At 42.8% G+C, this 13,816-nt stretch overlaps 1 protein-coding gene across 3 annotated transcripts in view; it reads right to left on the reverse strand.

Moving 5' to 3' along the window:
• LOC137563335 (rootletin-like) overlaps positions 1-13,816 on the reverse strand; it is a 149,912-nt gene that overhangs the window by 57,449 nt on the left and 78,647 nt on the right. For all 3 annotated transcript variants that reach the window (XM_068275673.1, XM_068275671.1, XM_068275674.1), the window contains exons 13-16: positions 6,259-6,338; positions 5,033-5,117; positions 1,904-1,968; positions 27-90 (exon numbers count right to left, since the gene is read on the reverse strand). In XM_068275673.1, the coding sequence (XP_068131774.1) occupies positions 27-90; positions 1,904-1,968; positions 5,033-5,117; positions 6,259-6,338 (294 nt within the window). The remainder of the gene's footprint in view (positions 1-26; positions 91-1,903; positions 1,969-5,032; positions 5,118-6,258; positions 6,339-13,816) is intronic.

Genomic DNA, 13,816 nt, shown 5'->3' on the forward strand with positions numbered 1-13,816 from the left:
TCATTTATCAAAACTGAGGAGCTCACCTTCAGCTTCCTTAGCTCTAATTCTTTATCTGACTTATCTCTCTTCAACTCCTTTATCTTTTCTCTGTGGAGACAATAATATGTTATAAATCTATAACCAGGATCTACAGTTCAAATCAAGAAACAAAGACTGTTATGCTGGGAATACACGGTTCGTTTCTGCCGCTTGATTCTGCGCTCAATCGTTTTGGCTGCTCGATTCTGCAGTCGATTTACTTATCTTCCTCTCATTTTTCTTATCTTTTTCTATTCACTTCTATGAGAAATCGAGTGGCGAAACGATCGAACGTGAGATCGGACATGTCGGTAATGATCTATCGAGCCATCTATCTGCGGCAGAAACGAACCGTGTATTCCCAGCATAACAGAAACAAAGACTGGAAACAGACCATACGTTTTTTCAGCAGATAGATGGTTCGATAGCTAATTTCCGACAGGCCCGCTCTTATTTTCGATCATTTTTCTGATCGATTTCTCATAGAAGTGAATGGAAATTGATAAGAAAAGATAAGAAAATCGATCGGAAATAAGATCGGACAGTAAATCGACTGAAAAATCTCATTGCATATTCCCAGCATTAGGCATGGGGCCCATTAGAGCACTTTCAGTAGCGTTTTTGAATCCCCAGCGATTCCAAGAAGGTCTAGGTTAATGAAAGTCATTGGAGGTGATCCCACAGTAGTGATTGCGATTTCCCAAAATTGCAATAATGGTACCTGCAGCATCTTTTGGAGTGTTTGCACTTCACTACAAAGTATAGGATCACTGAAAAATCTCATTTCAATAACTAATACAAAGTGATTTTGCAGTGCTTTTACTACCCAAAACAACTTGCTGTACAGTACACATAAAACTTTAAACAAATCTCAATCGCTGTACAATCGCTAGCAGTAAATCAAAAATGCTTTAAAATCCCACTGTAAAAAGTTGCAAAAATCGCTACAAAACCACTTAAAGAGACACTGAAGCGAAAAAAAAAATTATGATATTATGATTTGTATGTGTAGTACAGCTAAGAAATAAAATATTAAGATCAGACACATCAGTCTAAGTGTTTTTAGTACAGGAAGAGTTAAGAAACTCTTAGCCATTAAGCTCTATGACTTTCAAAGTCGTGGAGAGGGCTGTTATCTGACTATTATTATCTCAACTGCTTTCTTTTTCTCTGCCAGAGGAGAGGTCATTAGTTCACAGACTGCTCTGAAAGAATCATTTTGAATGCTGAGTGTTGTGTAATCTGCACATATTAGAGAATGATGCAATGTTAGAAAAAACACTATATACCTGAAAATAAAAATATGAGAATATTTTCTTTGCTGCTAATCTTCTAGTAATTATTCATAGTACACAACCAATTCATTATATCATATATATTTTTTCGCTTCAGTGTCTCTTTAATTGATTTTGATTGCAGTTCACGATTTATATTGGGCCCCAGCGCTAAGTGTCTCCTTTAGAGTTTATGGAAGGGAATAACTTGAAGCTCTGTGCATTAATTTCAGTTAGAGTGGTGGCTATTATTATCATTTAGCATTTATATAGCGCCAACCTCTTTATACATATTCCACACCCTGTATTTAAAGGGACCCCGAGGTGTCATAAAAAAGAAAACTGGAGTTACCTGGGGCTTTCTCCAGCCCATCGTAGCCCGCGAGGTCCCTGGCATCCTCCTGGCCTCCTCCGCGATCCCGCTGGTGGCTCCAGTAATGAGCCGACTTCGGGTGAAGTCACGCGTGCCTGCCCCCACTGTGTACCCATTGCGTCATCACGATGACCGCCATAAGAGTCCTGCGCATGCGCATTCAGTCTCCCTTTAATTCCAATTTTGATTTAATAATACATTTTATTTATTAAGCAGTGATTTTAAATGTACTCACTGGGCATGCAGAAGCTCCCTGCGTAAGTCTGCAAAGGGAACTGTCATTCCTCCAGGCGTCTCTTGCTGCAAAATAATTGTACAACATCACTTGCCGTATACTCTACTTGTTTGGTTTGTAAAATGACTACTTAGGACTTCTAATTTAAATTAACAACCGAACAAACAAATGACATGGTTCCCTATGCAATGCCATAAACCATAATGAATGTAAACTATAATGAATTTAGGACTCTAAATACAGCTGGAAATGACAAAGTAGCAGAATGATGAAGGTTGAACACATACATTTTGTTTCAGCTATATAAGCTTGAAAACTGAGTTCAAGTGGTTTTGTATAAAAGCACAAACAGAGCTAAATATAATCTGATTTGCTTGAGTAGCAATCTTATAGGGGTCTCTGGTCCTGGTGCCTGGTTAATTTACTTTGCATTGATATATTGGGCTTGATTCACAAAGCAGTGCTAACTTAGCACGCCTAAAAGCTTTGGGCGTGCTAACTTCGGTGCTAAGTAGTTAGCACGGCCAAAGCTTTTAGTTAGCGCGCGCAAAGTTCAGCACCGCACGGTGCTTGCGAAGCGGCGCACCGGATGCGTCTAAAAGGTCGCATTGTGTGCGCCTATAGCATCGCACCGGGTGCGCCCGAATCATCGCACCGTGCGACGATTCGGGCGCACCCAATGCGACGTTTTAGACGCATCTGGTGCGCCACTTCGAAAGCACTGCTCGGCGCTAAACTTTGCGTGCGCTACCTTAGCGCCTGAATCTTAGCACGCCATAAGTTACTTTAGACGTTCTATGGGTTTTTAGGGTGTGCTAACTAAGTTAGCACTGCTTTGTGAATCGAGCCTATTGTGTTTCTAAATACTCGAGCAGCTCTGGTGACCACTTGGAAAGAATAGGGGAACATAAGAGACTAAAAAGCACTCCTACTAAAAAGAAACACTGAGCATTGCTTTTTAGTAAGAGGGCTTTTGGTCTCTTTTAGTCCCCTATACTTTCCTAGTGGTTCTGGGTCACACCGAGCTGCTTCTGTATTCTTGTTATACTGGTCCAAGCCCTATCCCTCTATCAAGCCCTGCCACGCACTGATGAGGACCAACAGTTCATACAAGGTTGTCTGCATGTTGGGTTGATGTGGCTCTGTAAAGTTTACAAGCGATAGGCTTGCTATACACCAGTGATTCTGGATGTAAGCCTGGCTTCAGGGTTATAAAGAGATAATTTGCATATTCAGTAGTGATGCATTGTGGGATACCACAATCACTCACTTACAGCTGAATTATCACAAATACCTTCTGTTTTAAGAAGACAAACTACACTAAGTGTTGTGTTTCTAAAGCCCCATACAAAGGCCCAACAGCTGTCTTTTATGCAGCACAATTATCAAACAACTTTTGTTGTAAAACAAGTTTAAACAATCAAAACAAAGTTGTTTGCTACTGTTCAAACAACTGATAAGACTGATAAGATGTAAATCCAACTGTTGTTCTATCAGTTGTGTGAACAATAGCAAACAACTTTTTTATTGTTTCAATTTGTTTCACAACAAAAGTTGTTTGATAATTGTGCTGCTTAACCACTTGCCGACCGCACGCTTATACCGTGCGTCGGCAAAGTGGCAGCTGCAGGACCAGCGACGCAGTATTGTGTCGCCAGCTGCAGCCTAATTAATCAGGAAGCAGCCGCTCGTACGACGGCTGCTTCCTGTCAATTCACGGCGGGGGGCTCCGTGAATAGCCTGCGGGCCGCCGATGGCGGCTCGCAGGCCAAATGTAAACACAAGCGGAAATAATCCGCTTTGTTTACATTTGTACGGCGCTGCTGCGCAGCAGCGCCGTAAGGCAGATCGGCGATCCCCGGCCAATCAGCGGCCGGGGATCGCCGCCATGTGACAGGGGACGTCCTGTCACTGGCTGCACAGGACGGATAGCGTCCTGTGCAGCCCAGATCTCCCGGGGGTGGCAGGTAGGAGAGGGAGGGGGAGGATTTCGCCGCGGAGGGGGGCTTTGAGGTGCCCCCCCCGCAAAATGCCAGCCAGGAGGAGCGATCAGACCCCCCCTGCACATCATCCCCCTAGTGGAGAAAAAAGGGGGGCGATCTGATCGCTCTGAGTGCCCTTTGATCTGTGCTGGGGGCTGCAGAGCCCACCCAGCACAGATCACCTAAAACAGCGCTGGTCCTTAAGGGGGGGTAAAGGGTGGGTCCTCAAGTAGTTAAAAGACTGCTGTTGAGCGTGTGTGTGTGGCTTCAGTGCCTTATGTGACTACATATGTAAAAGTGATTTTTTTTTTGTGCTGGATGCCACTGTTTGGTGCACAGCGCGTTAAATATATATGTATATATATATATATATATATATACATACACCGGGTGTGTATGTATATGTATGTATATATATATATATATATATATATATATATATATATATATATATATATATATATATATATATATATATATATATATATATATATATATATATATATATATATATATATATATATATATATATATATATATATATATATACACATACACACACACACACACACACACACACACACACACACACACACACACACACACACACACACACACACACACACACACACACACACACACACACACACACACTAGGTATATATATATATATATACATATATATATATATATATATATATATATATATATATATATATATATATACATATATATATACATATATATATACATATATATATATATATATATACATATATACATATATATATATATATATATATACACATATATATATATATATACATATATATATATATATATATATATATATATATATTTATTCTGAATAAAATGAATGTAAATCATGTAAATCACAATTTCTCATCAATATCAATAATTGCCACACATTTACACATTTATTCTCTGCTACAGCAACAATAAAGATGTTTGCTGTGTTATGAGGCATGATTTTATCTGTGTTTTTTTCCTAAAGCAGTTCTGTTTAAGGACTTCCTTGCCATTCTGTAAAACAAAAAAAATATAATTTTGAAGGATTGTGTAACTCTCTTTACAGAACACTCTGGTTAGCAGCGATGAGGAATCAGCAGTTATGCTTTGTCCTTACCATGGAATTGTAAGGCTGTTGCAGTTGATGGCTCTGTTCCATTTCTATAATTTGCTGGGACAGCTGGTTGTTTTCTTCCTTTAATCTAAGATTAAAAAATAAACTAAGAAATTAATGCATATTTCTGCGAGATAAGTATGCATCTGAACAAGCACACTCGCAAATGCCCGAGCCCGACCCCTGTATAAGTAGGCTTGGGCAATCCTACATAGCAGTTTCTGCTAGGAAATACAGAATAGCTGTACTTTTTTTAACAAATATGTTTGTCGTCATATAGTTCCAAAAAATCATGCCAAGCCTCTGTTTACTTAGTGTCACTGAGATTTAAAAGTCACTGAGATTCACAGATCTACAGAGATTAACTAAGGTTTGCTATGCTAGAGATTTTCCACCCTACAGAGATTCACTGAGGTTTGCTATTCTAGAGATTTGGAGATGTGCTAATCTACAGAGATCTAATGCTAGGGACACACAATACAATTTTCTGGCTGATTTACCTGCCAGATCGATTTTTTCCAACATGTCCGATCTGAATTTTGAACGATTTTCCGATAGATTTCCATGGAAATTAACAGAAATCGATAGGATAATCGATCACAAAATTGATCGAAATTCAGAACGGACTTATTGGAAAAAATCGATCTGGCAGGTAAATCTGCCAGAAAATTGTATTGTGTGTACCTAGCATAACACAGGGTCTGGACCTGTGCTGGAAGTACGCTCCAGTGTTTCTCAATACGATGTGATGTGCCGTTTAACATGTTGCCAAACACGGATGATTATTATATGCAAATCTCACTATTCATTAGTATTTGTATTATAATTAAAGGTTGGTATGACCTAAACTTCTTGTACTGATTACTGTGCAATACTATATATTTTTTTTTTTTTTACTATTAAAGTGTTGATCAATAAGCCAGATATAAAATTACAATGTACATCATAAGACTAAGGACTTTTTTTTCATTCACTCTTATTATTTATGGTCAAAATCCATATGGGGAACACAACTGTGAAAAAACTATGATTCTTCAATGGGAGAGCAATTTTTCATTTATGAGAAATCTGATTTACATAAATCCCTCATGGAACTCAGCTCTAATGTAAATTGAGAATGTCCTGGACCTTGCATACAAATTAACTGACAACAGGGCACATGTTTGCAGGGCAGCTTTGTATAAAACTCCAAACCAGGTCAGAGGGTTAGCAATCATCTCTACACCAACCTGTTTACACTTGACTTGAGTTTAGCCAGCTCCTCAGGATCAGCCTGAAGTATTTCAAAATCATGTTGTAACTCTGTATTCTAAAGAGAGGATAGAGTAAGATATGAGACAGAAGAACCCATCTCTACAAAGATTCCCTCACCAGATATCCAAGCTAAATAATGTTGCCTGGTTTTAAACTCCTACGAATTTGCAATATTGCCACACAAATATGATCAAAAAGTGACCCGTTTTTCATGCAAGTGTTAAAACCACACAATAAAAATCTAATTAAACAAACAAGTCTAGGACATTATATTTTCCATTCATCTTTTGAGACGAATGAACCAAAATTACATATTTGTGTGTGATAAAAGAGAATTTCTATGATTATCATTTAATTCATTGGAAAATACAGGGTGTGCAGAATTATTAGGTAAATGAGTATTTTGACCACATCATCCTCTTTATGCATGTTGTCTTACTCCAACCTGTATAGGCTCGAAAGCCTACTACCAATTAAGCATATTAGGTGATGTGTATCTCTGTAATGAGAAGGGGTGTGGTCTAATGACATTAACACCCTATATCAGGTGTGCATAATTATTAGGCAACTTCCTTTCCTTTGGCAAAATGGATCAAAAAAGGGACTGGACAGCATCGAGACCCTTAACTCAGAGATCTCAACTCTAGATGTTTTAAAGCCAAACAAAACACCGGGGCCGAATGGATTTTCAGGCACATACTACCGCAAATACGCAGACTTGCTGGCTCCCACCTTGGCATCATGCTTTAATGCAGTACGTAGTGGCTCGAAACACCCCCAACCTCCATGTTGCAGGCCACAGTTTCGATGATACCAAAAACTGAACAGCCAACCCTACAGGCCCATCAATTTCGCCCTCTCTCGCTTATCAACACAGACCTTAAGATTCTAGGGAAAATTTTGGCACACGGATTAAATTTTTTTCTCCCTCAGGTCATACATAAAGACCAAGTGGGGTTTGTGCCAGGCAGACAAGCTAGTGACAATACCAGACGAGCAGTGCATCTAATTCACTTCCTTCACTCCCGTAAAATACCAGGCCTACTCCTATCACTGGACGTATACAAAGCCTTTAATACCCTTTCATGGAGCTACTTAGAATATGCCCTGACCAAGTGGGGCTTCGGCCCCCACTTCCTCAGCTGGATCAAAATGCTCTATTCCTCATCTACTGCTAATGTCAGATACATGGGCCATGCCTCCAAGCATTTCCAAATAGAAAGGGGCACTAGACAGGGGTGCCCCCTCTCGCCCCTGCTCTTCATCTTAGCCCTGGAACCGCTAGCCATAGCCATTAGGCAGCAGGAAAACATCTCAGGCATAGAATATGCTGGAGTCCACCACAAAGCCCTGCTATTTGCAGATGATATGCTCATTGCTGTTACCCAGCCTTTGACCTCTATCCCTAACCTGTTAGCCCTTCTGAAAGGGTTTTCATACATATCAGGCCTTACTATCAACACTCAGAAATCGTTGGTCATGAACATAACCTTAAGCTCCGCCCTTAAAGAAGAAGTCTCCTCAATCCTAGACTTTCAATGGGCCAATTCTATACCGTACTTAGGCATTACCCTAACACCCAAGCTTGACTCATTATTTGAACATAACTATCCCCCCCTACTCAAACAAATCTCAGCACTAATGACAAATTGATCCCAATTGCCATTATCTATGTATGGCAGGATAAACACTATCAAAATGTCTATACTGCCAAAGATTTTATACTTGTTCCGGACGCTTCCTGCCCGCGCTCCGCTCCACTTTATACGACTACTTCAGAACAAGATATTAACCTTTATCTGGGCCGGTAAGCGGTCTAGAATTAAAAAATCCACCCTATTAGCTCACAGATATGACGGAGGTCTGGGAGTCCCTGATCTTCTCCTATATTATAGAGCAGATACAGCAGCTCACCTGCTATCTCTCTACAAAGTGTGAGATGCCCCACTTTGGACCTTCCTAGACATCCCTGATTGTCACCCCACTAAGTTGCACACTCTCCTATGGATCCCCAAACAAGCTAGACCAAAACAACTAAGCCCCTTTCTTTCCTCAGACCTAAGCATCTGGGACACGTTCAGGTATTCAGGAGGCTTACAATCCCCGCATCTACCCTTATGCTCAATTCTACATAATCCTCTTTTCCTACCGGGTTACGATAATCCTGACTCCTTCAAATGGTGGGCAGACCACCAACTTCTTCTAGTCAAAAACTTTTCGACCGGTAGGGGCCTCCTCTCCTGGGCAGACATCAAGGATAATTCAGATTTCTACAGATAAAGCACTGGATCTCCACTCTCACACGAGACAGAGAATTCCCACTACTGACATCTTTCTTCGAGAATATGTGCCTTGGAAATCCATCTGGCCCTGGCTCAATCTCTACAATTTTCTCTAGGCTCTCTCGCCCAGAATCTGCCAGACTACACCCCTACATCTCTGGTTGGGAAAAAGAACTAGGCCACCATAGGTACAGCGAAGACTGGCCAGACTGTTGGTCTCGCATAGCTAGTTGTTCTACGAAAGTATACGCTAAGTATACGCACTATCTGCAAAGAGTTTGTATGTTCTCTCCGTGTCTGCGTGGGTTTCCTCCGGGCACTCCGGTTTCCTCCCACATTCCAAAAACATACAGATAAGTTAATTGGCTCCCCCTAAAAATTGGCCCTAGACTACAGTACTTACACTACATAATATAGACATATGGCAATGGTAGGGATTAGATTGTGAGCTCCTTTGAGGGACAGTTAGTGACAATATATATATATATATATATATACACACTGTACAGCGCTGCGTAATATGTTGGCACTATATAAATACTAAATAATAATAATAATAATAGAATCTGCATATAAAGTATTAACTAGGTGGTACTTAGTCCCATCAAGGCTTCATAAACTTTCTCCAGTTATTGACTCTAAATGTTTCAGAGGCTGTGGAAGGGAGGGCACGATGTACCATATTTGGTGGCAATGTCCGCGCCTCACCCGCTTTTGGAGCAGGGTCTTTGGCCTCTTACAGTCTCTTTTTCATATTACCATACGAAGGGATCCGTGGATTGTTCTCTTCCACGGTAAGATTAATGGCCTCACAACTACTCAAAATAAACTTGCTTCCTTCCTCTTCCTGTCGGCTAAAATGACAATAGCAAAAAACTGGAAGAAAACGCCCTCGAATTTCTCAGAGGTCAAAAGTACGCATGTCAGAATTCATAGTTAATGAAAAACTAGCAAGCATCTTGCGCAACACCCATAACAAATTCCTCCGAATATGGCAACCCTGGATAGATCTTCAATACCCGGGCATGGACGCCGACCTATTTACAACATATTGACTCCCTTGGACTCTATCTCTTCTTCCTCCTCTTCTCTCTTCTCCTCTTCTCCCCCTCTCTTATGTCTCCTCCTTTTCTCCCCTTTTGCCATGTCCCCTGGTCAGGGGACGGGGAAAATGGAGGGTGAGTGGGTGGTTAGCCATTCTCCCCCTCTTCTAGTCCTACCTGCGAGAATTGGTCCCCAGCACTGGTAGCTGTGGGGCCTCTAAGGACCAAGCTATATGTTCTTGTTTATCGTTAAAGGTTAAAATTGTACATACCATATGCTCAGGTTCGAACTGCCAGATTGTTCTCAAACCAAGATCTGTTTTAATTTTATCACATGTGTACAACTGTTCAATTTGTTCTTTTCTTGTTGTATTATTATAAAATCAATAACAATATTGATACCAAAAGAAGGACTTGACAGGCTCAGAAAAGTCAAAAATAGTGAAATATCTTTCAAAGGGATGCAGCACTCTTAAAATTGCAAAGCTTCTGAAGCGTGATCATCGAACAATCAAACGTTTAATTCAAAATAGTCAACAGGGTCGCAAGAAGCGTGTGGAAAAACCAAGGCGCAAAATAACTGCCCATGAACTGAGAAAAGTCAAGCGTGCAGCTGCCAAGATGCCACCAGTTTGGCCATTTTTCAGAGCTGCAACATCACTGGAGTGTCCAAAAGCACAAGGTGTGCAATACTCAGAGACATGGCCAAGGTAAGAAAGGCTGAAAGACGACCACCACTGAACAAGACACACAAGCTGAAACGTTAAGACTGGGCCAAGAAATATCTCAAGACTGATTTTTCTATGGGCCGGTGGCTGGATTGGTAAAGGGCAGAGAACTCCAGTCTGACTCAGACGCCAGCAAAGTGGACGTGGAGTACTGGTTTTGGCTGGTATCATCAAAGATGAGCTTGTGGGGCCTTTTCAGGTTGAGGATGGAGTCAAGCTCAACTCCCAGTCCTACTGCCAGTTTCTGGAAGACACCTTCTTCAAGCAGTGGTACAGGAAGAAGTCTGCATCCTTCAAGAAAAACATGATTTTCATGCAGGACAATGCTCCATCACATGCATCCATGTACTCCACAGTGTGGCTGGCAAGAAAGGGTATAAAAGAAGAAAAACTTATGACATGGCATCCTTGTTCACCTGATCTGAACCCCATTGAGAACCTGTGGTCCATCATAAAATGTGAGATTTACAAGGAGGGAAAACAGTACACCTCTCTGAACAGTGTCTGGGAGGCTGTGGTTGCTGCTGCACGCAATGTTGATGGTGAACAGATCAAAACACTGACAGAATCCATGGATGGCAGGCTTTTGAGTGTCATTGCAAAGAAAGGTGCCTATATTGGTCACTGACTTGTTTTTGTTTTGTTTTTGAATGTCAGAAATGTATATTTGTGAATGTTGAGAGGTTATATTGGTTTCACTGGTAAAAATAAATAGTTGAAATGGGTATATATTTGTTTTTTGTTAAGTTGTCTAATAATTATGCACAGTAATAATCACCTGCTCACACAGATATCCCCCTAAAATAGCTAAAACTAAAAACAAACTAAAAACTACTTTCAAAAATATTCAGCTTTGATATTAATAAGATTTTTGGGTTCATTGAGAACATGGTTGTTGTTCAATAATAAAATTATTCCTCAAAAATACCACTTGCCTAATAATTCTGCACTCCCTGTACTGGTGAGGTGTTTCAATAAATAGAATTACCCCAGGTGTGAGTGTGGAAGTAATCCGGGTCTTCACTAGAGTTGGGCCGAACCTCCGATTTTAGGTTCGCGAACCTGGTTCGCGAACTTCCGCGGAAGGTTCGGTTCGCGTTAAAGTTCGCGAACCGCAATAGACTTCAATGGGGATGCGAACTTTGAAAAAAAAAAATAATTATGCTGGCCACAAAAGTGATGGAAAAGATGTTTCAAGGGGTCTAACACCTGGAGGGGGGCATGGCGGAGTGGGATACATGCCAAAAGTCCCCGGGAAAAATCTGGATTTGACGCAAAGCAGCGTTTTAAGGGCAGAAATCACATTGAATGCTAAATGACAGGCCTAAAGTGCTTTCAAACATCTTGCATGTGTATACATCAATCAGGTAGTGTAATTAAGGTACTGCTTCACAGTGACACACCAAACTCACCGTGTAATGCACCGCAAACAGCTGTTTGTGTAGTGACGGCCGTGCTGGACTGGTGCGCACCATGGCGAGAGTGCAGGTTTTGGTGGCTTTACAGCCCTTATGGTCGCCTGGCTGATGTAGCTGAATGACAGAACAGTGACTGTCCAGCTGATCAAATTTGGTCTGACCACAATGAGGCAACGACCTTATTATCGTGGGTGTGCCCCCCGAGACACTCATCTAGGCGCCGGTCATTGCTTCATTGTGATACGCAAGCCCCTTCACCACGGCAAGGTAATGATCACGAAGGGGAATGGGCGCATGTACATGCCTTTTCTTTTGTTGTTGCAGCTGCCCGCAGTGCAGCCAGAAAAATTAGTCATGTACACGCACCAGAAAAATTATTACAGCGGCCGCTGCTAGCAGCGGCCTAAAAAATTCAGCAATCCGCCTGGAGTCCCGGACCCTGTTGGTGGTGGCGGAGAAGGTAGTCAAGCGGCCTGCAGGCAGACATGCTGTGTGGAGGGACTGGGAGCGACTTAGTCTTCTTGGGGCAGGCCAGGCAGCCAGTCACACGGCGTGCAGGCAGAGATGCTGTGTGTGCGGGGACTGACTTAGTCTTGGGGCGGGCAGCAGCCCTCCGGGATCCATGCCTCATTCATTTTGATAAAGGTGAGGTACTTAACACTTTTGTGACTTAGGCGACTTCTCTTCTCTGTGACAATGCCTCCAGCTGCGCTGAAGGTCCTTTCTGACAGGACGCTTGCGGCAGGGCAGGAGAGAAGTTGGATGGCAAATTGGGACAGCTCTGGCCACAGGTCAAGCCTGCGCACCCAGTAGTTCAAGGGTTCCTCATCGCTGTTCACAGCAGTGTCTACATCCACACTTAAGGCCAGGTAGTCGGCTACCTGCCGATCCAGGCGTTGGTGGAGGGTGGATCCGGAAGGGCTACGGCGAGGCGTTGGACTAAAGAACGTCCGCATGTCCGACATCACCATGAGATCGATGGAGCGTCCTGTCTTTGACTGCGTGGACACGGGAGGAGGATTAGTGGCAGTGGTACCTTGCTGGCGTTGTGCCGTCACATCACCCTTAAAGGCATTGTAAAGCATAGTTGACAGCTGGTTCTGCATGTGCTGCATCCTTTCCACCTTCCGGTGAGTTGGTAACAGGTCCGCCACTTTGTGCCTGTACCGAGGGTCTAGTAGTGTGGCCACCCAGTACAGCTCATTCCCATTGAGGTTTTTTATACGGGGGTCCCTCAACAGGCAGGACAGCATAAAAGACGACATCTGCACAAAGTCGGATCCAGTACCCTCCATCTCCTCTTGCTCTTCCTCAGTGACGTCAGGTAAGTCAACCTCCTCCCCCCAGCCGCGAACAATACCACGGGAAGGTTGAGCAGCACAAGCCCCTTGCGATGCCTGCTGAGGTTGTTCTCCTGCCGCTGTCCCCTCCTCCTCCTCCTCCTCCCCCAAAGAAACACCTTGCTCATCATCCTCTGAGTCTGACTCATCTTCTGCACACGACTTCTCTTCTTCCTCCTCCTCCCCCCTCTGTGCTGCCGCAGGTGTTGAGGAAACAGCTGGGTCTGATGAAAATTGGTCCCATGCCTGTTCCTGCCGTAACGGTTCCTGTTCACGCTCATTCACAGCTTCATCCGCCACTCTACGCACAGCACGCTCCAAGAAGTAAGCGTAGGGAATTAAGTCGCTGATGGTGCCCTCACTGCGGCTCACCAGGTTGGTCACCTCCTCAAACGGCCGCATGAGCCTGCATGCATTTTTCATCAGTGTCCAGTTGTCGGGCCAGAACATCCCCATCTTCCCAGACTGTTTCATTCTACTGTAGTTGTAGAGGTAGTGGGTCACGGCTTTCTTCTGTTCTAGCAGGCGGGAGAACATGACCAGGGTCGAGTTCCAGCGAGTCAGGCTATCGCAAATGAGGCGTCTCACCGGCATGTTGTTTTTGCGCTGAATTTCCGCAAAGCGTGCCATGGCTGTGTAAGACCGCCTCAAATGCCCACAGAACTTCCTGGCCTGCTTCAGGACATTCGCTAAGCCAGGGTACTTTGCCACAAACCTTTGAA

The sequence above is a fragment of the Hyperolius riggenbachi genome, chromosome 3, assembly GCF_040937935.1.
Source record: "Hyperolius riggenbachi isolate aHypRig1 chromosome 3, aHypRig1.pri, whole genome shotgun sequence".
NCBI lineage: Eukaryota > Metazoa > Chordata > Amphibia > Anura > Hyperoliidae > Hyperolius > Hyperolius riggenbachi.